We start from the raw sequence: 25,335 nt of genomic DNA on the forward strand, positions 1-25,335 counted from the left end.
TGTCTGATCTCCAAGTTCCCATTCCTGGACAAAATAATTGAGCAAGTAATAACTACCAAGAAGCCACTCTTTTTCTAAAATACGGAGTGCCCATCTGGAATAGGAAAAATCTTAACATAAAGCAGTATTATATACTGATGTTACCAAATAATTATGAATAACCAGTATGCATTTTAATTGCCTACTGATAGCATAGTTTTAAAATGCTTTATACTGGCATTTGTAAGCTGAAGTGTTGTTTCTTTGTTTACCTACAAATTTAAGATATTGGTAGAATTTTATTCAAGCAAGTGGTAGTAATAATAATGAATGGGGTATTTAAAACTCTGCATCTGCAATTAAGTGCTAGATATTTTATTTTTAAAGTCAGCTCAATGCATTTAGATAACAAAAAGCAGTGTCTTCTGTTTGAAATATTGGATGGGTAACAGTTTGCATTATAAATGTTCTTAATGCATTTTCAGGAAGTGGAATGGCAGTGATTTTGGTTGTAAAAATACATATAGTGAAAAGGGGAACATCAGAATGTATTACTAAGTTCTATATAGTCAAATATTAAATCATACTTTTAGTCATTTATATAATATACATTCACAAGTTATGTACAATATGCAATTTCCAGCTAAAACAAGATAAGCAGATTCTCTTTTGGCCCACTTGGTAGAACTGCTGCCTCTATACACCTCAAGTATCCTGCGCTAGACTGAGTCTCGGCTGCTGTTATGTGTAAGACACCAGCATAAGCCCAGCCGCCATAGGGAAGACTTTATTAATTTGTCAATTCTGCTTAGTGTCCAAACAGCAGTGTGTTCTGAACATAGAGAAGTATGAATATGGAGGTCAGTTATACCTTCTGTGAAGTTGAGCTGACTGGAGACCAGAAGAAGGTGCACCACTCCATAGGTACGCATGGGTGAATGAAGTGGTTAAAGTACTTTGAAACAGGAGCGAGGGCTCTTGCTGCACCAACCAAATAAGAGGGGAAGGTGAAAAAAAGTGCTTTTCTGCCAAGCAAAGGAGGGGAGTGGGCTCTCTGCGTTGAGTTCTGGAGGAAACTCTATTTCCTCCTCCCTCTTTCCCACACTTCCTTTAATCGAGTTTGAATACTGAATGGACAGTTGGCTTTCCAGGAGGCCTGCAAGTGCCTTTCTTGAGAGTATCACTGGCTACACACTGACCATCTTTAAAAACTTGTGGTGATCGAAGAAGGTCCCAGACGATTGGAAAAAGGCAAATATAGTGCCCATCTTTCAAAAAAGGGAAGGAGGTGAATCTGGGGAAAAATCACCTCAGTCCCTGGAAAAATCATGGAGCAGATCCTCAAAGGATCTATTTTGAAGCACTTGGAGGAGAGGAAGGTGATTAGGAACAGTCAACATGGATTCACCAAGGGCAAGTCATGCCTGACCAACCTGATTGCTTTCTATGATGAGATAACTGGCTGTGAAAATGGGGAAAGTGGTGGATGTGATATATCTTGACTTTAGCAAAGCTTTTTATAGGATATCCCACAATATTCTTGCCAGCAGGTTAAAAAAGTATGGAATGGATCAATGGACTATTGTACAGGGAGATTTTGGCAAACCAGTAAAGTGCCTGAAACCACTATGGCTTATTGCTAAAAGCAGCCAAGTCATCAGGCTGTAAAGTGGCCATGCAGCTTGACCAAGGCAGGAGGAGAGGGGGTTTTGGGTGCCACAAAAAGGGCAGCTTGACCCCACGTTCTTCCTGATAAGAATTGTGTTGAAGTTGCTGATGCGTGCATTTTAGAAGAGCAGGATGTGCCCCAGCAATGTCTATTGGGGCCTCAAGACTGCAAACTCTGGAAAACCCCACACCTGGTTAATCAATAATCAGAAGGAACCTCTTGCTTGACCATTGAAACTGCTTACTTAACAAATTTTCTTTAAGGGACATGTCATTCTATTACTAATGTATAAATAAGGGGGGAAAGTTTGAGGTAGTTGGACTCTCCCTTTGGATACATCTTGTGGTCCCCACCGACAGATGGAAGATTTGGCCACCGGAAGCCTGCTGCTGTGTCACTCAAGAGCCACACTCAGCTTTGGTAATTATCAAGGTTTGGGAGTGTTTTACTAACCTGTTGCAGATGTGTGTAAGTGCTTGAGACTAAGTAAAATTTATCTTTAATGAAAGCACTCTTGTGTTGTCCTCTTTGTGCCAGCTATCTATCAGTCGGACGGCCGTGTCTCCCCTGATTTATTTCCTGACATCACCTCGCACAGAGTAAAAGTTACTGAGAGCTTTGGGTTGAAAGAAGCCCGGGTAACAGAATTTGGAGGCCCCAGTGAGGAGTGGTAGAGAGGAAGGAGAAGGATGGTACAGTTTATAGTTTGTCCATTGCAATAGGAGGTAAAAGACGGCAGGGTGGGATCACTCCCTACAAAGTTCCCGTGTCGCAGTTCATGAGTTAATCTACGGATACATTCTGTTACTGGGACTCAGAACTCAGGCTGATTGCCTGCTCGAGTGCAAAAATTATGTCCAGAGACAGGGAAACAACTGGAAAGAATGAACAGTTGAAGATGATGGGGAAACAGCTTGACAGATGTTGTACAAGAGTATGGGGGTAATGGACCCCGGAAGCCCGGTGCCTTCACTGGCCCCAGAGTCTTCCTGCAGCTCCACAAGCAATGGGATATCTGGGTTAGTGCAGGAACGTGGGAAGCTCCGAATGTTAGGGCAAAGAAAAAGGCTGCTTTGCAGGGGTTGTGGATGGTTGCGACAACACTGGATCAGGAGATAGATTGGTTAAAAGACCAGGTGTAGGAATTGGAAAGAATCAGAGCTGAAAAAGAAAGTGAAGTGATTAATTTGAAGGCAGAATCTGATGCTCTCAGAGCTATGTCTCTGACACAAGCAACACAGATTGTAGGAATGCAGAAGCAGGTATGTGACAGTGAGTGGGTCAGTAGTAAGTTGCAGGGGGAAGTGTCTGAGTTCAAACAGCAGACCATGGAGAGCAAAGCTGCAGTCAGAGCCCTTTTGAAGGATTCACAAAGCAGAACACAGGCAGATCACGGGAAATGCTGGAGACAGATTTGTGCCCTCAAGGCTCAGTTCGGAGAGCAAAGGGGGATCGTGGCAGCGATCAGAGGGAACTGTAGCTGGGAGGAAGACATAGAATCAGAGGAGGATCCCAATGTATCCCCCCCTTATTGCAATTATGAGCTGACGGACCCTGGTGAGTTCACCCTGGATCCCATCGGGCAGTCTCCATATAGTCCCCTACAGGAATCACTGGAAGAGCTGCAAAGGCCTCCTCCAATGGCCCCCATAGTCACAAAAATGGGACCTCAGGGAGGTCAGGGAAGAACAGAGGAGCAGGTGGAGACTAGACCCTTTACCCCTGACCAGGTTAGGGCAGTAGGGAAATCAGTTGGCCCGCTGAATAGGAGCACAGCCTTGGGGTGGATAGTAAGAGTATCTGGCATGGCTGGATTCACTCCAGCGGATGTGGCAGCTATATGCAGGGAGTGTATGTCCCCCGAGGATTTTGCAGGGCTCCCTTTTGATATCCAGAGGGCCCCCCCAGAGCAGATGATATAGAGTAGCATATAAATGTGCAGAGGGAAGTAATACACACCCTCTTCCTGGGAGAAAGCCCCATAGATACATTTTGCCAGGAGAAGCAACAGGCAGGGGAGAGAGTAGAAAGTTATGTAGCCAGAAAGAAATTGGCATGGAGACATTCTGGGCTGACAAATGTCATTAACCCAGACTTTGCAACCCTCCCTTTCAAACAAGCTTTAATCCAAGGATTTCTCCCTTTAATTTGTATGGCCTTAGTGGATATGGATCTGGCAGCAGTTCGAACAAGAGATATTGAGGATAGAGCAAAGCAAGCATATGAGGTCCAAAAGGATATGCACCCTCCTAAAAGGAAACCTGATAAGGTGGCTGCTATAGCCCCTCCAAGTAGCATGCAGGGAAAAGAAAATGGAGACAGACCCCATAAGGGTCGAGGCAGAACCCCCGACCCCTGGCATGGGGAAATTTGCAAGCGACTTTTAAAATATGAGCAAAAGCAAATGATAGACCGGCTGTCTACTGCTGAACTTCTAGCGAAATTGGCAGAACATGAACTGGCCGAGCATCGAGGAAAAAGCGCCAGTGCACCACCGATTGCTGCCCTATAGGGAGGCTGAGTGCCCCAGGATCCCCCAATTGTGGCACACTTAAACACCGATGAGTGGGGGAGGTTCACGGTTTATGTGAAGTTTGCAGGAGGGGTGTTTGGAGAGAATTTACTAGTGGACTCAGGTGCCACCTACTCCCTAATTAGTACCCCAAATAAGCACCTGTTTGGATCTCCAACTGGAGTCAAAACCTTACAGGGATTTAATGAGGCACAAAGCATCATCCCCTTCTGTAAAAAAAATCCCATATAGTGTGGAGACAAAGAAGAGCCAAGGGCAATTTGGCTTGATGGATTTGGGGGGAGAAGGTATTCTAGGAATAGATGCTCTGAGGGAATTGAGAGTGCTGGTTGATTGTGCTAACAGGGTTTTGTGGGAAATGCCTCCTGGCACCCAATGGGAGCCTGTGGAGATTTCAGCCAGCTATCGAATAGCAGCCCTTAAGGCATCTGAGGTACTGGAATGGCCTGCTTGGCCCCCAGCAGTTTTGGCAATTGCAGAGAAATACCGGGAGGTGTGGGCCAAGAATAAAATAGAATGTGGTAAAATTGATGCAGAAATCCTAGTCACAGGCCCTGATCCTCCACCCCAGAAGCAGTATCAATATCCAAAGGAGGTGGAAGCCAGTCTAAAGGAAACAATTGATGGGCTTTTAAGCCAAGGAGTTTTAGTGGAACAGCCCAGCACTAACAATGCTGCCCTATGGCCCGTCCTTAAGAGTGATGGCAAAACCTGGAGGCTTGTAGTGGATTTTCGTCCCCTTAACTGGGTGACTCCACCTATGGCCCCCGTAGTGGCTAAATATCAGGAGATAATGGCTTCCATTGTAGGAGGGGCCCAGTGGTTTTCAGTTTTAGATTTGGCTAATGCTTTCTTTGCTATCCCCTTACACCGGGACAGCTACTATAAATCTGCTTTCATCTTTCAGGAAAAACAGTTGTTTTTTGCCTGGGTCCCCATGGGATGGAATAATGCACCTGTTATCTGCCATGCCCATATAGCAAAAATGTGGGAGGGAATGCCTGAAAGGGATAGTGTGATTTTTTATGTGGACGATGTCCTGGTCTGTACACAGATCCAGGAGGAAAATTTAAAGGTGTAGTACAGAGTGCTGCAAAAGAGCCAGGAAACAGGGTTTAAAGTAAGGCCAAAGAACTGTGCTCCCAGCAGGTACACTATCTTGGGGTAACCCTGGGACAAGAAGGGTGCTCTCCTGATCAACAGAGGGTTGAGTTGATTCTCAAACTCCCAGCCCCGACAGACATAACCGCTCTGAGATCCTTCCTGGGCATGGCTAACTTTTCCTGAGGTTTTATAGAAGGGTTTTCAGAAAAAGCAGCCCCGCTGCATGAATTGTTAAAGAAAGGGACAGAATGGACCTGGGGCCCACAGCAGCAGGAAGCCATGGTCCAGTTAAAACACGCCTTGGCCCAAGCCCCAATCCTATCATATCCCCAGGTAGGAGAACCATTTGTATTACAACTAGCAACTACAGACAAGGGAATGGGAGCTGTGCTAAGCCAGAACCATGGGACAGGTCTCCGACCTGTAGCTTATGCCTCCAAGACCCTGAGTGAGATAGAGAAGGAATTCACCCCATGTGAAAAGGAGGTCTTGGCACTCATTTGGGAACTACAGCATTGGGAATACCTGGTGGGTTTGTCCCTTGTGTTACTAAAAACAACCCACTCCCCAGTGAAGTATGTACTCACTGGTAAAATCAACAATGGCCATGTATCTAGCCCTCGATTGGCAAAATGGACCCTTGCTTTGTTAAACAAAAATGTAGATATGGAAAAAAACCCAGTACTGTCCCCAATACCTTACGGCCTCCTGATAGAGGGGGAAGAACACGAATGCCCATTACCTGAGCCACTGCCTTGGGAGCCGTCACTCTTCGAGGGAGGGGCCGTGCTCAGTGAGATGCTGGGAATAGCAAATGTTGTTTGGTTTGTGGACTGCTCTTGTTTTTATGAAAATGGCCATCCGCATGTGGGCTTCGCTGCTGTAAAAGTGCCTACGGGCGAGGTGCTGTGGGGACAGTGTACACCATAATCTGCCCAAGCAGCTGAAATTGTGGCTATAGCAGTAGCACTGGAAAATACCCCCACCATTCAGGAGGTAGCCATTTTCACAGACTCAGACTGGGTCCTTCGGTCCCTAGTGGATTGGGTTCCAGAATGGAAAAAGAGAGGGATGAGTTTTGCACGCTCAGCAAGTTCACGGATGACACTAAGCTGGGAGTGGAGGTAGATATGCTGGAGTTGTAGGGATAGGGTCCAGAGTGACCTAGACAAATTGGAGGATTGGGCCAAAAGAAATCTGATGAGTTTCAGCAAGGACAAGTTCAGGATCCTGCACTTGGGATGGAAGAAACCCATGCACTGCTATAGGCTGGGGAGCGACTGGCTAAGTGGCAGTTCTGCAGAAAAGGACCTCAGGATTACAGTGGATGAGAAGCTGGATATGAGTCAACAGTGTGCCCTTGTTGCCAAGACGGCTAACGGCATATTGGGCTGCATTAGTAGGGGCATTGCCAGCAGATCGAGGGAAGTGATTATTCCCCTCTATTCGGCATTGGTGAGGCCACATCTGGAGTACTGCATCCAGTTTTGGGTCCCCCACTACAGAAATGATGTGGACAAATTGGAGAGAATCCAGCGGAGGGCAATGAAAATGATCAGGGGGCTGGGGCATGTGACTTATGAGGAGAGGCTGAGGGAACTGGGCTTATTTAGTCTGCAGAAGAGAAGAGTGAGGGGGGATTTGATAGCAGCCTTCAACTACCTGAAGGGGGGTTCCAAAGAGGATGGAACTTGGCTGTTGTCAGTGGTTGCAGATGATAGAACAAGAAGCAATGGTCTCAAGTTATAGTGGGGGAGGTCTAGGTTGGATATTAGGCAAAACTATTTCTCTAGGTGGGTGGTGAAGCCATGGAATCGGTTACCTAGGGAGGTGGTGGAATCTCCATCCTTAGAGGTTTTTAAGGCCCGGCTTGACAGAGCCCTGGCTGGGATGATTTAGTTTGGGTTGTTCCTGCTTTCAGCAGGGGGTTGGACTAGATGACCTCTGAGGTCTCTTCCAATCCTAACCTTCTATGATTCTATTATACACCTTTCATACATCTGTATCACAGAAGGGGGCTTCTCAGACTACTTCCCCAAATATTCAGGAAGCATTATGCTTTCCAGAGACTGAAGCAGGGCCCTGTATATTTTGCAACTGCGCAGCCAATGAATTCAGTTCTTAGTTGCTCTGGCCCAGGGCCCCAGGAAACCTTAATCTGCCTCTGTCCATGGCCATGGAATTTGATGTTTTTCCAAGATGCCATGGAATTCAGCATTTTTGCCATGAATTTGCTATTTCACTACAGCCTGCTGCCCAACCTTTTGTTTTTGTGTCTTTCGGATCTACAAGAATCTATCTTCAGCTACTTCTTGCTCTCCAGCTTTCCACACAAGAGGGAGATGATTGGACTACAGAGAATGCTCTCTGCACTGTTCTATGGCAGCAGGGTTCTGGGGGCTCTGAACTGAAGTCTAGTTTGCAGCCACAGATCAGCTAATGAGCTGTGGTTCCTAAAGAATAGAGCAGCACAAATGGTCTGAGGAGCCCGGGAGATGCATTGTTGAAGCTAGCTAAAAGCACCCCGCTTTCCCTAGTGCAGATGGTGGTGGGGAAGGAGGTTTTGAGCTAGGCTTCCTGGATAACAGCCCAGGAGACAAGGCCATGGAGTAAAGCTGGCCCCTCTGGAAAGCACAGTGAAAAACAAAATCCTTGAAAATAATTATTGACAAAATTTACATCAAATGAGTATTTTCAATTATGAGCCAGAGTTGTGAGACTTTGATTGGGAGCTGGAGGCTAGGAAGGAAACAAAAGAATAAATTAACATTGTCAATGGAATTTAAGGATTGTTGCCCTGGAACTTTGTCACATTGTGTCACAGAACAAAAAGATCTCTAGGTATAATGCATCCAGCCACCTCATCATTAGGCCACTAGCACTGATCCTAGCAGCATCAAAGGCACCCTCAACTTCTTTGGGTGTGCAATTTGCCTCCCACAAACAGGCATGTAAGGGAAAGATAGGATTCCTCATACCCTCCTGTCCTTCTAGCATCTCTCCATTACAGATGGAGGCATAATTTTGCCCAGTATAGACAACAATGCTTTAAATCTCTGTAAACTGATTAGAGAGAGATTTTCATAGTATCCACTCACACTAAACCGTACAGGGCCAATTCCGAACTCAGATACAAACATAAAGTGCTCAGTACCATTGCTACAAGTTGAAAATATATATTTGATGGCAGAATTAAGCTTTATTTTGCCTCACCGAGCGATTCGGACTCCTTTCCCAAGCTCACCCAAGTCAACAGGAGGACTTCTACTGATCTCATTGGGTTTTGGATCAGGCCCATATTGACCTCAACATGGACTTTCTTCTGGTCTGCTACAATATTCTGTATCAAATATCACCTGGCAACATTGTTTCTAGAGGGGAATACTGCAACCATAAAATGCATTACTTTCTTTCAAAGTAGTTTGAAGTTTTGTGTTATGATTGCTATTTGCTGTAATTGCTGAATAGAGCAAAACCATTTGTAATGAAACAGGTGAAATTATCACAGCCATCTAGCACACAAAAAAAGATACTTCATAATGAAAAAAAATTCTCAAGTAGTAAAATTTTCATTTCTCACATTAGGCTTTGCCTTGAAGCTAAAACATTTACTATTGTGTTTTACCGAACAGCATTTAATTAGATTGCAGTGAAACAAAGATTCTATAGCTATTTACAGAATGAAAATTTTAAATGGTCATTATTAGATGGTTGTAACTTTTAACCTTGTCTCACTTTTTTACTTTTGCAATCTATTAGGAAGAGCAAATTATTTGATCATCAGGGCAATCAAATATCAACAGTTTTAAATTAATTCATGTCCCTAGGCTTTAGGCCAATGGCAACTAGTCTCCTCACAGAGGTGACATACTCTGTCTCTGGAGGAAGAGAGGGAAGAAGAGGAGGACGGCTGCCAGATGTAGCAACTTGTCAAGTAAATAATAGGCTAGACTTACTATCTGGAGCATGAAAGTATGCTAGCAAATGACTGCATGGCCACAAAAAAAAAAAAAAAAAAAAAAAGGGTGGGTGGGAGCAATAAAAGTAAAGTTGTAAATGAGATGCAATATTCTAGGCTATTGTATTTGATCTAGGATTTTAGACTCTACAGAAAGGGTGTTTTTGTGGGGGGGTTTCCCTTTTTCATTTTTTTAAAAACAGGAATTCAATGCCAGTCAGTGGCATATCCCTTAAGGACCGAAATATGCTCGTAGACAACTGGAATTTTTGAGACTCCAGAGGCCAAAATTTAACCTTGGAGCAATAAAACGCAAGTGAACTTTGAGTTGGCACTGCAGAACACTATCAAAAGAAGTGTTATTTCTGATGAGGGCCAAACACATTGTAGCACTCGTGGGTGCTTTTGCATGTTCTCCAAACCTTACACAGATCTTTCAGTGCAGTTCAGTACTAACCTGCCATAGCCCTGCTCTTCCAAAAGTTGCCACTCTACTAAGCAGAAGTTAGTTTTGCAATATTGGAACCAATGGGGATTGTTTTTTGATGTGGCAACTGGCAAATGTTGAATAACATTTAAACTTGAATAGCAATCCCATTTTAATTTGTGATATCTGAGAGATGTAAATCTCTGCATGTAAAATACCTTCTTTGCCACTTAGCTCTCAAATATATTAAACAAAGAGGATCAAAAATAAATTACTCTAATAATGTCACAAATATCTGATTCCAATGTCAAAGGGAAAAAAAACCATCAAAATGAGTGTGAAAATTAACAAAAATATTAATTAAAATGACAATAAATGTAATGTTCGGGAAATTTGCCAGGATGATAAAGCGAGAGATGGAAATCCTGCATTTAGCTACAGAACACAGAGAATAGCAATGCAAAGTTCTTCTCATACCACCTCTCCAGTATGCCTCTGTCCTGACCTAAACTGATCGGTTGTAGGTGTGAGAGAGTAAAATGTCTGTGTTTATTCAACCCTTTAGGGAAAGATGTGGTCTGAGCATAGAACTAGAATGACAGAAACTCTGAAGGCTCTGACTCCAACTTTATTCATATATCTGGGGAAGTCATTTCCCTTCCCTCTTTGTCTCAGTTTCCTTGTCTGAGGGTAGTACTAACTTACTTCACAGGAATCTTGTAATTTTTGGAAAGTTCTTTAAAGATGGGAAATACTATCTCAGAACGAGATATTAAAAATCACCAGTTCAGTGATCTTTGTGGTTGATATGGACACTAGGAAACTGAATTTTGACTCATTTCTCACAGTTTAAACAGGCAGCATATAAGAAAATTTTAGCCCACCAGTAACTGGCTGCCTAATGAAAACCTTTGATCCCCATGTGACTCACATTGGCCATCTCATCTAGTCCACAAAATTTATTTCCAATAATAGATAAGCAGCAGCAGCATTCACTAGCAGACTGAGAGCATGAAAACAATTTTGAAATTAAATATATTTTAACTTGAACATTTGGCTTTTCCACTGAATAAGAATGTGAACCTGGCTAGCTCAGTTTGTAGAGCCTCAGACTTTTAATCTGAGGGTCCAGGGTTCAAGTCCTTGGTCAGGTGATAAACTACTTACCAAGATCTTAAAAATGTGTCTTTCTGGAGTCCTCTTTGATGTTACTTTTGGGGGGAGGGATAGCTCAGTGGTTTGAGCATTGGCCTACTAAACACAGGGTTGTGTGTTCAATCCTTCAGGGGGCCACTTAAGGATTCGGGGCAAAATCAGTACTTGGTCCTGCTAGTGAAGGCAGGGGGCTGGACTTGATGACCTTCCAGCTCTATGAGATAGGTATATCTCCATATATTAATTCTAGAGCATGCTGTGTTGTTGTAGCAGTGTTGGTCCTAGGATATTATTTTGTCTCTCTCTCCAACAGAAATTGGTCTAATAAAAGGCCACCCACCTTTTCTGTCTAATTCTAGAGCAATAATTTCTGTGCTTTTCATCCCTGATACTGAATTCTAATATGGAAATAGGTCTATTTGGTTTGATATATACTCTGAGTTATATATACAAAATCTACACATACGCACACAAATATTTACTGGGCAAAAGTGCCAACTTTTGTTGGTTGGTTGGTTGTTTTAAACTTATCAACAAATTACTCTGAAATAACTAACTAGAAATTAAACACGCACTAGACTACTGCCAAACTGGTATGAAGGAGAAAAGAACATGGGGAGATAAAAGTAGTATCAAGGGGGAGGGGGAAATACACAAAATGAAGCAAATGGTATGTGGCATGTATAGCAGAGTAAACCAATTAGTTTGTTGCATGGAAGAGGAAGAAAACAGAAAGGACCAGAATTCACAGCAGTGTTCCTGTCAGGTTGTAATAAAGGAGTGGAATTTGGTTGTATCCTGGAATTCCCTTAATGTGGGGGAGTCCCAGTGGATGCAGAGCAGGTGTAGTGAAAGTCATGAGACAAACACCTCTCTTGAACCATGCTGCCATTTTAACCATCCACCATGCTTTGATAAAATATGTATATTCTGCTATGGAAAAATTCAAACCTCTTGAGAGTAAAATTATTGCACTTGAGAGTGTCTTAAAAATATTTAAGAGATGTCATACCTCTTAGCAGAGGCAACAATTGGCATGATTTTTCCCCCAGTTACCTTTTTTGGAGTCTGCTATATCCTTTTTATTTAATGTTTAAAACTTTTCCAAAGCATAAAACTGGAGGAAATGTTTTTACTTTCTGATTCCACATTGTCAATGGCCGTTCTATTTTAAATCTGTATCAAAAGATTCAATTTTACTATCTGTACGAACAACATGTAATTCTTCCAGCATAATCAGTTTTTCAAGAATGCTTTAATGAATATTTACATTATGCATAATACATACACACACAGTTTTCAGAATCCAAATAAAAAATAATTAGGTTCCATGAGCTCTTTTTATTTATGTTACTCAGGGACAGTATGTAGTCATCTATTTAATTAGTTAGGAGTTGCAGGTGCTTAAAACTTCTCAAAATTTGTCTTTTGTCTGTTAAAACATTAACTCTATCATAAAACATTCCTTATGTTAACTGGAACAGCTAATCATATAGCGGAAGTTATAACTCTATGGATGTTTGTGACTTCTAAACTAAAGAACAGGTTGTATTATAGCAATTACTTTTAGGGTGACAGAACCAAGTGCATGTAATTCTATATTAATACTATCTTACACTTATAGACCACCTTAGTTCCCACGGGGTCTTTAAAGGGCTTTACAGATAACAGATTGCTTATTTCATTCACCATTGAAATGCAGCCACTTTGCATGATGAAAGACAACAACCAAACTATACTAGAGATGCACAGAATTTCATACCCAGAAACTGCAAAGGAAATATTAGGTAGGTAGAATGCAATTACCTGAGTTGGAAGTTGGCCAAGACATTGGAGGTAACACTTCTACTCTTTGTTTTGTTTTGGGTTTTTTAAGTTTCTTGGGATTTTTAATGATCCCTAGCGATGAAGACCTGGATTTTAAATGTCACCAGTAACAATACTTCCAGCTGTATAGCATCATGTAGGACCATTCAGAGACACTAGTTTGGAGCCAATGCAAACGGAAACATGTTGCTTACTGAGTCACCAACCAGGTTTTTACAGCACCCAAGTGTTTTTGGCATCCATCTCCCTGCAAGGAAGGATTGTTCACTATAATAAATTTTCAAGTGCTTTATCCAATCTAGTCTGTAGTGATGGCACTACCACCATTTCCACTGGGAGACTTCCTTAGCCTAATCCATTTTCCCTGCTACTCAGCATAAATTTGTCCTAACTTTTCCCTATTTTGGCTAAAAATCTCTCTACTTCCTTAATTTTACTACCTCTTCATACATTGGTATACTTCATCACATTTCTTCCCAACTGCCCTATGCTGTCAATCATAACTTAACCAAGGTGTATACATTTTTCCTCATAAAAGAAAATTCCTCGAGACCTCATCATTTTTATTGCTCTTCTCTTAACTTCCCTCAATTTGGCAATATGTTTCTAGTAAACTCGTGCCCAGAAATGAATGCATACCCCAAGCATGTATAAGAAGGGAGTATTACCCTGGAATTGCAAAATGACCACACTGCAGATGTAGTACAAAATTATTCTGACCCTTTCTGTAGCCATAATAATATTGAAAAGCCTTGCTTCTTGTCATAAACTCTCACCCTTTGGTTTTCTACCACTTTACCCATTTCTGGGTTTCTCTCAGATATATTACCTTACTTGTTCAAATTAAATCTCATTTTGTTTCTTTCTCTTCATGTTTTTAAATGACATATGGCCCTTGGTATTATTTCACTGATTGCACATGGATTTGAAACATTTACCCACTTTAAAATCATAGGTAAATATAATTCATGTGCTCCCTCTTCAGTCTTATGAATAAAGAAATTAAAACCGGATCAAATCCAATCTCTAGTGGTACCATTCTATGTACCTTCCATACACTGCTGGCTGTCATTGTCCTGACATCATTGTCTTTTTTGCTAGTTTTTTGTACACATTAATATTCTTTTCCAATGACGTGTATTTATTTTTCACTTACTGTTTTGAGAAACAGTATCAAATGCTTTGTTAAAAATAAAAATATATTACATCTCCTACTTTCCGCATCATCCACTAATTTGGTACCAGTATCATGGTGAGATGTAAATTCATTGTGAATCGCATCAAGTGCTTAAAGGTTCTACCTGCACACAGCAGAGAGTGTTCATGAACATTTTTGCAGAAATCTGTAGCCAGAGGAGAATAGCAGCTTTGGACTTGTGCTGGTGACTCATCAGTATCTTTGCACTCCCAATACTATTCTGGTGTTGGCTCTTTATTTTCTAAACCAACTGTTTATTATATATCTAGCATTTCCTGCTACAGGGATTTCTGGGAGCAGAGAAAGAGGGCATTAGATTCCTTGATACCTGTTATTTTTCTTAGACATTTGGTGAAATTGTATTGAGAATTTGATGGACCATCAAAACAGTAGTATGGAAGTTTAGGGGAAATATTTACTGAGAGATCAAGGAATTCCCCCCCCCTCTTTTTCTAAACAATATGCAAATATAATCTCTCTCTCATTTGAGTAAGAACCTTTAAACAAAATAATTAAACTACAAAATATCACACAGACCCTGGAGAAGCCAATCATGACCAGTAAACAATGGCAAGTTTAGCTACAGTAGTATATGCATATGCATTTCAAATTTAAATCAGTGTGATTTCTTTTCTAATTAATTACTCTAAGAAATCTGTGCATACTTATCTCTGCGTATTTGCCCAACATTCATAAACAAAGAAAATAAAATTAAATATGTATACATCATTTTGTTCTGGGAGGTAAAAGAAATATTAAAAAAAAAATCAGTAATTTAGCTGTACTGCAACCTCTTCATCTATGAGCCAACTTTTGATTTTTAAAGAGAAGTTAATAACAGGTTTCAATATATTGAGAGCTCAGGTGAAAGACTAATCAGAGGTAGTCTTGTATTGTAGCTAAAGCAATACTATAATGAAAGTTGAGTATAAAAATATGAAAAATAGAACAGTTAATTTACAATAATCATATATCATTTTAGAGTTAGAGCATAAAAGATTTTGTTTGTATACCTCAGGAAAACCAAGCACTTTATATATTCAAAAGCACTCTCCTAAATAGAGCTGGTTGCTGTGCTATTCTCTGCATAGTTATTTCAAACTAACTTGAGCTCAAAATAGATACCAGGTAGGTTCAAATTTGTTACAACTGCAAATCATTTGGAATTAAAATAATAAGAAATGTTCTTCAGATCAATAGAACAATTTTTTTGTTGTCGGTGGTAGGTTTTTTTTTAATGTCAAAATCTAGCAATTAAAAATATAAACTGATTACTTTTGAAACAGCAAGACATTCCATTTTCCATCAAATATGCTTGATGATGCTGGGTCATCAATCCTCCTTTTCCAAATCATCCAACTATAAGACTGATTCTGAAATTAAATATAACACATGTACTCTCTGATTCACTGTATAAGTATAGATGTGCCACAAACATTAAAAAGGCACACACTCTCTCCGAAACAAAAAGTTTTGCAGTTCTTTAACCAATAAGAATGTAACTGAATCCGCAATCTGCTAGGCACAGTATATCGCTTTTTTCTATCCAACCATAGAGAGGTTAATATATGCTTAACAAAAATCTGTTTTCATCACCCTTTTGACTGTTAAGAAGCTTTCATTTGAAGACAAAAATTTGAATATTAAATAACCTTTCAATTACGTTCATACTTCTCAGGGTATGTCTACACTACCGCGGTAGTTCGACGGCTGGCAATCGAACTTCCGGGTTCGATTTATCGCGTCTGGTCTGGACGCGATAATTCGAACCAGGAAGTGCTCGCCGTCGACTGCGGTACTCCACCTCAGCGAGAGGAGTACCGCGAAGTCGACGGGGGAGCCTGCCTGCCGCGTGTGGACCGCGTCTGAACCGCGGTAAATTCGAACTAAGGTATGTCGACTTCAGCTACGTTATTCACGTAGCTGAAGTTGCGTACCTTAGATCGAATTGGGGTGTTAGTGTAGACCAGGCCTTAGAGAGATAGACGTTCCAAAAAACAACAAAAAACATATTGAGTTGGGGTGCAATTTTTTGTTGTTGAGGTTTTGGGTCTTTCTGTTTTTTAAAAATGAAATTTTTACAACACTGAATAATAAACATTGCAATGTTTTAATACACACAGACGTTCTTAGACCATGTCTACACTATGGGCACTACAGTGGCACAGCTACTGTGCTGCAGCTATCCTGCTGTGGTGCTATAATGTAGACGCATCCTATAGTGACAGAAAGGGTTTTTCCAACATTGTAGGTTGTCACAGTTCAGGGCAACTGCAACCATATTCCCTCCTCATGACCCAGCAAGGGTATCAACTCATAAGCTTCCGGCTCCACCGTTGCCTCCCATCTTAGGTGGATACCTTCATCTCTCTCCCTCCTGACCGGGGTATTTCCAGCCAGCAAGTTTCCTGCCTACACTGTGAATTCCACGGAAAAGTCCAACTTTATAAGCAGGCCAGTGTCTCCGCTTTGCTTTCTCTTTGATTCACTGTTTTAAGTTACCACACAACTCTTTCTACGAAAGCACATTTATTCTTAAGGTAGAAACATTACAGAGACAACATATTAAAGACAATAATAAAAAACATATACGCATGCTAATAAGCTTACCACAGATCACTCCCTTCCCTCTTCTCCACAAAGATGCTGATTGGTATCAGTCCTTCCAACCCTTCCCTAAGGATTGGGTCCTTCCCCTTGGACAGAAGGTCCTATCCATTTGCTGGATTAGAACGAAGGCTCTGAGTCAGTTTAAACTCAGGCTATTTATACCAAAGTCCTTTCTTTGTCTCTTGGTTCTTTACAGAATCCAACTGGACCCAGTATATGCAGCCCCCCCTCAGCAGGTGACACCTCTCTGGAGGTGTTACAACCTGAGTGAATTTTATTAATCATCCCCACTTAGTTCCTGCTGTTGTTACCCTCCCACATGGAATTACATACAAGCCCTGGCCCACAATGATACACAACATGAATACAGTAAGATCTCCCAAAGATATTAAAGGAAATTGCCATATCTGTCACATCTCCCCAGGCAGCGGTAGCTAGGCTGATGGAAGAATTCTTCCATAGACCTAGTTGTGTCTATACTGGGGGTGTGGTCGGCTTAACTATAATGCTCAGGAATGTGAATTTTTCACACCCCTAAGCACTATAGCTATGTTGACCTAACTTTTAGATGTAGATCAGGCCATAAGAACACAAGAACATAAGAACGGCCGTACCGGGTCAGACCAAAGGTCCATCTAGCCCAGTATCCTGTCTACCGACAGTGGCCAATGCTAGGTGCCCCAGAGGGAGTGAACCTAACAGGCAATGATCAAGTGATCTCTCTCCTGCCATCCATCTCCACCCTCTGACAAACGGAGGCTAGGGACACCATTCCTTACCCATCCTGGCTAATAGCCATTAATGGGCTTAACCACCATGAATTTATCCAGTTCTCTTTTAAACGCTGTTTAGTTTATACTGTGTCTAAATAATTAAACAATTTTTTTTGTTTTTTTTTAATAAAGGATACTTTATAGTTTGAGAACTGAAGTGAAATTGCAAAACACACACATTATTATGTCATCATGACAAATATGTGGGTGCTCTTCCATATTTGTTAACATTGTGCATTGGCCTACCATTGCAATGGTGTTTTCCATATGCATATTTTGGTTTAAGTGCTTCTCAAGGGAGGACTGTCTGGGATGGATCAGGCAGGAAGGAGGAGGTGGCTCAAGATGGTCTGCTAACAGCTTCCACTTTAGGATGGTTAAGGGACAATGCCTGAACAATTAGCTCTAATGACTCTCTTGTTCCTCAAGCCAGCATACAGAACAGGTTTGACCAGGAAGGACCAAAACCCAACAGCACATGGGGAAAACTCCTGGAGAATAAAGAACACTTACAGGGTTTGAAAAGACTGTCTTGAGGGTGCAGACTGAGACACACCCAAAGGGTACGTCTACACTGCAGCTGGGAGGTGTAATGCCCAGCTCGGGTAGACGCACATACACACTAGCTATGCTCAAGCCACCCTGCTACAAATAACAGCACGGCTAGCTGCTCAGATACAGCCTCTCTGAGATTCTAAATACATACTCACATTGGTAGTGTAAGCCACCACTTGTGCTGCTGCTGCCAGATTGCTATTTTGAGTGCACTAGCTTGAGCGAAGCTACAGCATGTAAGTCTACCCAAGTTGGGAATTACACCTCGCATCTGCAGTGTAGTCATAACCAAAACACAGGCACCGACAGGGGTGCCTGAAGGAGCCTGGGATATAGTACTTTAGGTAAGATAGACATGTGATCCTGTTGTTGTTGTTTTGTTTGTTTGTTTGTTTGTTCTTTCATCTAATGCTTTGTTCTTACTGCTGAACAGAGATATTTTGCTTTAAGAAGGCTGTTGGTGAATTTATCACTGGTCACATGTCCCTGAAGGGAGGACATGCAGGTGCCCAAAACCCAGTCAGACTCACAGGATGGTAAGTGGTAGGTATACACAGGGTAGATTGACCCAGGTCCCAGTTTTAGAGTAGGATCCTACCCAGGGACAGGTAAGGGCAGGGAGCCCAAGACCTGAGCTGGATGCACTTAGAGAGACCAAAAAGGAGACAAAAGTCCAGCTATCCCTGCAACTGTGACAGTCATTAATGACATTACAAGAATGGACAAGAATTCCTACCAGTTTGATACAGTACTGTCTTTTCTCACTATATGTCAATGCCTTTTTTTTCCTGTTTAGTTCACTAGGATTTTTTGTACTTAAAATTACCCAACTGGATAGCTAGAAAAAACAAAACAAAACAAAACATCAAAGCTGGAACAAGTGTACTACTGCTTTTTCTGGTTAATGCAATGTAGCTCATTTAGGGAATAGGACTGTGTTATTTTCAGGTAGCAGATTGTTGATCCTATTAGTCTTTACTGAAGAGAATGTGTAAGGAAATTCAATAATTCAATGCACCACAGAGAGAGCCTGAAGCCAAAGTGGCATTCAGATACACATTTGTAGCTATGAAATAAAAAAGATGGAGATGCAAGTGCTGTACTGCCACTGACCAGAACTGGGACAGAATTCACATTCTTGGTCAAAGCTAAACCCCCAAACCTCCTTTTACGTGCTGCAGCAGCAGCATACAGAGCTATTAACATGACATTATTGTTTCCTTAGTGTTAGCACTTATATAAGAGGCAAGGGCTTGGAAATACAGCTGGGTTTCAGTGGTGCAAAAGAATAGTTTTTAGTGTGATAAATAAAGGCCAAGCTCTCCCTGGTGTAACAAGAAACATTAGCATCAACACCTGGAAACACAATGGAAAGAATCATTTAAAGCCATCCAACTGCAGCAGCTTACTCTTGGTGTTCTCATCTTTTAATGAATTCCAAGGGAGAGTTTAATGATAATTAAAGTCAACAATAACCTTTCAGGATTCCCAACTCACTCTCTTTTGGATGTGAACATCTTTACAGGTCCTCCCTCTCCACAATTCTAAACTGAAAAAGGATAGTCCTTAGGGTAACAACAAGACATTTAAGAGGTGAACAAACTGTTGCAGCCTATTGGTCTTCCTCCTAAATACCGCACTCACCATTGTACCTTATTCATGAGATACTCATTTCTGAAAAATAACGCATGAATGAAGATTGGCAACAAAACTACTGTATTTGAAATAAGCACGGTAGGTTAATTTTGGTCCTACATTGAAGTTTAGAAAAAACAAGCTTTTATAAAACCCAATATCAATAGAAATGTTTGTGATTTTTTTTTTAATTCAAAGGAAATCCTTTCTTGTAAAAGGAAAAACAGTCTCCCTGTAATATTGCAACTCAAATACTGCAGCATCATGTTAGTGCAGGAGAATGAAAAACTGACTGTACACTGCCTATAAATAACAGTTAAACTGACTAATCCATTCTCTTTATCGAAGCTGAGTGAAATGCCAAAAGTAAACAGATATCATACATTATGAAAAGTAAATAATATTGTTAAAATGATTCCCTAAAATGTCATTAGTCTCACAGTTACAGAAACCTTTTTTAATATATAATTTTAATGACACACTATCAGGTAAAAAGTTACTTTAAAATGCTTGTTAAAATGTGAGCTCAGGTGTTAATTATCTATGAAAAACATCATTCTGTTGTTCAGCTTTTCTAAAAATAACATCATATTTATGGTGTTTTTTAAACATTAGCTGTGGGAAGTATGAGGACATTTGTTTATGTGGGGTGGGAGGGGGGAAGGAGACTGGGTAGAAACAAAGAATTGGACAAGTAAACAAGGATGTTGTGTTTAATTACGGATAGTTAAATATGAATATTTAAGGAACAGTCCAACGGGTTCCTTGCAATGTTATTGTTAACAGAAAATCTGAAATAACCAGAAACGATTTCAGAATATCCATGTTCTTAACCTACCTCTTTCTTCTCTCTGCCAGCTGCCTGCAGACTTCCTCCCACCGAAAATTCAGGCTACCCAGCTTTTCCCTTAGTACATTAGCATCTGCTGTTAATGACTGCTCAATAATTTCTTCACCAGTTATATTTAATGTTCTGATAACAGTTTGCTGTCGTCCGATGCCATCATGGAGCTCCTGTAAAATATATATATTTTGAAAATGTCAAAAATGAAGAGTCATCTCCTTTTATTCAACCATGGATCAAAAATGCTTTACCAACTACAGGTCTGGTAGAAAGAGCTCTGTGGGAAAGTTTTCTCTACTCTGAATCCCAAATGCATACATCGAAAAGGCAATAAGACAGAAAGGAAGCTTTTATGTTTTTGTAACAAGCACCTTTTCAGCTCAGCTTCTGCCTCTTTTTTTTTTTGAATGTTCTAACCTACTAGAGAATGTTATAATGTTCTACAGATCAATTAGTGGGAAATCCTCTTGAGCAAATTCGATTGTGTCCCCACAGAGATGTACCATATCTAATAGTGTACAAAATGCTGTAAAATGTGAAAGCAAACGAAGTATTTTGGTTTCCTATTAACTGTCAATAAAAGTAGTGAAAAGGTACATTGACAGAAACAAGGAGACTGCTTATTTATACATCTGAAGTACTTTTCCAAATCCCTCTCTGGAATATATCCACTCCTAGTCATGAGAGGCTTGATAATCAACTACCCTCCATTTCTTAGAAAAAAATACACTCCTGATGAAATCCTTATTTATCTCACTTCTGTCTACATACTGTGAACTGCAGAACTACTGAAAATACAACCAAACGCTGCTGATGGGCAGTTTTCTACTCTTCACTAAAGATTAATTTCCTATACCTCTTTCATTACTAGAATCCTAGTATTCTATTGTTATCTTAATTCATCATTAGCAGTAACAATCTTGAACTTCCACACTACACAGCCATTAAACCAGATTTGAAAAGGGACAATTAGAGCAATGTAAATTGTTAAGGAATGTAATATTTTATCAGTAAAAAGATCAAATTAATTTTGTATCTTTATTTATCAATGGAACAAGACTGACTTTTCCTTCTATAACTCTCAGAATTTATAAGCATGTAACTGTGAAATGGAGATGTTACACTTTTTACTGCTAAAATAAACACAAACTGAAAGAAGGAACTTGTTTTGCACTCTACCTTTGTTTTTTTGGTTTTTTTTTATGGGGCACCCAACCTCTACAAAATAGTAGAGTCCAGGTACAAAACAGTGTACAGTAGAACCCTGATTTTATGATATTGGTTATATGAACCATTGTTCCTGGCCGGAGGGGAAACAAAAGAAAAGGAAAAAGAAAAAAAACCAACTCACATAACGACAGTGATGTTGATGAAGAACAAGTCAACATCTCTTCACATTCCAGTGCCTTCAACGCACTGGAAATTGCTTTGCTGTGGTTTGAAGGACAAGAGGAAAGTGATGCAATGCACCATACTGCAACCTAAGCACAATACCTAAAATAATGTTGAGGTGTTCAATTTAATGAACTTTTTATTGTATGAACTCCTTAATCCCCAATTAGTTTGCAAAAAGGGGTTCTACTGTATTTCAATTTAAAATGCTGAATATTCATATTCTCTTGTAGCAGAAAACTGATACGTTAGCAAATCCTCTTTTAGACCAAAGTTATATGTTTCCCCCTCCTGAACTGCTCTCTCTGGTCTTCGTTGCAGCACTCCTGCTTCCAACATTAAGAAAAGTCTCTCTTGAGGGCATGGGGAAAGGGGGTTGTCTCCTCACTGTATCAGATATTAGGAGCCTTACTGCCATACCCCATGTTCTTTAGAAGATGCCTTCCCCTAATTCTGCTACCAATTCCATTTTATCAGGAAACCAGACCTCCTGTTGGCACCTACCAAGTTGGGACAATGTGAATTTTACAACCTAACCTATTCACCAGGTCCCCCTAGGCTGCTGAAAGAAAGATGAAAAAAAAACCATCCTGTCCCAACCAATCAGGCAATGTGGGAAAGATTCCTTCCCAGTCCCTAAAGGGCAACTAGCATGATGCCTACAGCAAAACCCAACTACATTCTAATCCCAAAGAAGGGAAGGGGGGACTTTTTTTCCCAGCAAAGAATTGTGCCCTAGGCTGGGGGGAGGGCTTATAAGCCCTCCCTACTTGAGTGTATGGGAGCCAATGAGCATAAGCATATACTGCTCCTTTCTGTCCAACTGATCAGCTACAGAGCCCTCCTCCTCAAGTCCACTAGGAGGATAAGCACCCATGAGGAGGGTATGTATGCGCAATCTTTAGAGGGACTAAGAGTTTTCTTTCTCCTGGGACCAAATCAAGCCTGTGTGGGTGTCTCCTAGAGGTGGAGCCTCTAGAACAGGAATGAGGCAAAGCGGTGTGACAGCCTGAGGCCTGGTCTACTCTAGAAAATTAGGTCAGTTTAACTATGACGGTAGGAGGTGTGAAAAATTCACATCCCTGAGCAGCACTGCTAAACTGACCTAAGTCCCTGTGTAGACAGCACTATGTTGATGCCTGTCAGGGAGGTGGATTAACTACAGCAATGGGCACAGGTAGTGTCCACAGTGGCGCATTTGTGTTGCTGTAGCATCTTAAGCGCAGACAGGTGCACAGGAAGCTTTCATGGCCACTATCCATGTGGTAACAGTTCTATGGGAAAACAAAGGACTTTACTCTCCAAAAATGTTATTTTGACATGGTGACAGTTCTCGGGGTACCCAGGTCTGCGAGTCACCTTCTTACTCCCTGCCTCCAGCGAGAGGAAGTCTTTCTTGTGGTAGCTGGGTGTCAGCTCCCTGCCAGCCACTCAAGCATTTCATGTAATAATCTTAACATAAACCCTCTGAAATCTTATTTTCATTGCTGATTTATGGGTCTTCTGCCAAAGAAATAAATAAGAACATAAGTACATATGTATGTATCACACATTTTTCTATTGTAAAGACCTTCCTAAACATAAATTATAATGTAGTTACTGAAAGATGAAAATGGCATGGCAGAGAGAAAAAAAAGTCATCAGAATATGAAGCAAAAATAAATGCACAGTTTTTAAGACTATAAAGATAGATGCAATTATTTTATATCATCATTCATTTCTGACAACTTGGCCGGAGGATGGTCATTATCATAAAATACTGTATCTCAAAGGGTAGAGTTTGATGAGGTGTCAAACAGGGTTCCTTTGAAGATTTAAGTTGCATGGTAAACAGTGCTGCCATCCTGTTTTTGCAAGCAATGTCTTTAATTTTATTTATGGCAAAGTGGGGCTGTACTGATTCTTGCAAATGCCTTGTCTTCTCTCCCATTCACTTCTACCTTCAAAAGACTCTGCTGATTTTAAAATATCCTCACTGCAGTTTCTTCATTGCTGATGCTAGTTCATTAGTCTGCTTTGCTGAATTGACACTTCAGAAAGCAGCGCCTCCTGTCAAAAAAGTGCTGCCTATGGAAGAGCCTATGGAAGAGTCCATAAAGCAGAACCACTGGTGGACCAGTAGCAACTACAGTAAGAATGTTTTAAAAAAAGCAAAGGCTTTAATATACCTAAGGATGGAAGAAGGGGGAAAAAGAATGGGAGAAGAATAGGGAAAGGCATAACTAGAGAAACAAAAGAAGGAGAAAGAAGATGATAGGAAAGCAGGGGAATGGGGAGGATAAAAAAATGGGGAACCAAACTGATAGAAGTAAAAAAGACTAAAAAGGGGGATGAAAGGAAAAGAAAAAGAGGAGAAAGAAGAAAGCTGAAGGGCAAAAATAATTGGAAGAGACTGAGAAATAACAGCAGGGGCTGTAACTGCTCCTGTACCTTTTGCACTCTCTCCTAAGCATGATTTTTTCCCCAGCAATCTCTCACCCTGCAGCCCAAGAAGGAAATTGGTACTCACTGTGTCTTGCCCAATAAAAATGTTGACAGATAGGGCCAACACTCCAACCCCTAAGTCCACTGCACTGCCTACTCCCACATTTCATTTTACACTCTGGACAATCAACCTGTACCTTCCTGAAGTTACCACCACCTTCCTACTACAAACACTAATCTCCCAAACCGTCTCATTTTAAACACAAATTACAAAACGTTTGTACTAAAATATATATAAGATCCAAATGCTAGAAAGAAGGGTCAGGGCATCAATATAATATTACTATATTTTAAGATAAAATTATTAAAAAGCAATTCCTTTCTTACCCACATACTTGCATTTGAATTCTGGATCAGAATTTTGTTTTCTGCTGAACCCTCAAGTGTTAATAGTGAAGTTCAGGCACTATGGCACTGGACAGGGTGGTCAACTTTCTAATCGCACAAAACCGAACACCCCTTCCCCACCTCCTCCCCCAGGCCACGCCCCCTCCCTGCACCTTATTTGAGGCCTCACCCCTGCTTGATCCATCCCCCCTCCCTCCATTGCTTGTTCTCCCCCACCCTCACTCTTTTTCATTGGGTTGGGGCAGGGGATTGGGGTGTGGGATGGGGGTGAGGTCTGCCGGTGTGGGCTCTGGGATGCGGTTGGGGATGAGGGGTTTGGGGTGCGGGAGAGAGCTCCGGGCTGGAGCAGGGGGTTGGGGTGCAGAGGGTATGGGCTCTGGGCTGGGGGTGCGAGCTCTGGGGTGGGGCCAGAAATGAGGGGTTCAGGGTGTGGAAGAGAGCTCCGGGCTGGATCAAGGGGTTGGGGTGCGGGGAGGGGGTGAGGGCTCTGAGGTGGGGCCGGGGATGAGGGGTATGGGGTGAAGGATGGGGCTCCAGCTGAAGCAGGGAGTTGGGGTGCAGGGGGAGTGAGGGCTCTGGCTAGGGGCATGGGGTGCTGGAGGGATCTCAGGGCTGGGGCAGGGTGTTGGGGTGCAGGAGGGGGATGCAGGGTCCTGGCGGCGCTTACCGCGGTTCCCAGGTCCCTGCAGCCCCTAGCTGAGGGAAGTTTCGCGCACTGCCCTCGCACCCGCAGGCACCACCACCGCAGGTCCCATCGGTCCTGGTTCCCGGCTAATGGAAGCTGCAAAGCCAGGGCCAGATCCAGCATTTCTGCCACCCCAAGCAAAAAAAAAAAAAAAAAGCC

General features: G+C 41.6%; 1 protein-coding gene across 1 annotated transcript in view; it reads right to left on the reverse strand.

Annotated features, from left to right (window-relative positions):
- LOC112112035 (dystrophin) overlaps nucleotides 1-25,335 on the reverse strand; it is a 1,981,667-nt gene that overhangs the window by 669,579 nt on the left and 1,286,753 nt on the right. The window contains exon 45 of the mRNA XM_026649948.1: nucleotides 20,262-20,437. Within this exon, the coding sequence (XP_026505733.1) occupies nucleotides 20,262-20,437 (176 nt within the window). The remainder of the gene's footprint in view (nucleotides 1-20,261; nucleotides 20,438-25,335) is intronic.

The sequence above is a fragment of the Terrapene carolina genome, unplaced genomic scaffold (genome assembly GCF_002925995.2).
Source record: "Terrapene carolina triunguis isolate 2854851 unplaced genomic scaffold, T_m_triunguis-2.0 Scaffold23, whole genome shotgun sequence".
Taxonomy (NCBI): Eukaryota; Metazoa; Chordata; order Testudines; family Emydidae; genus Terrapene; species Terrapene triunguis.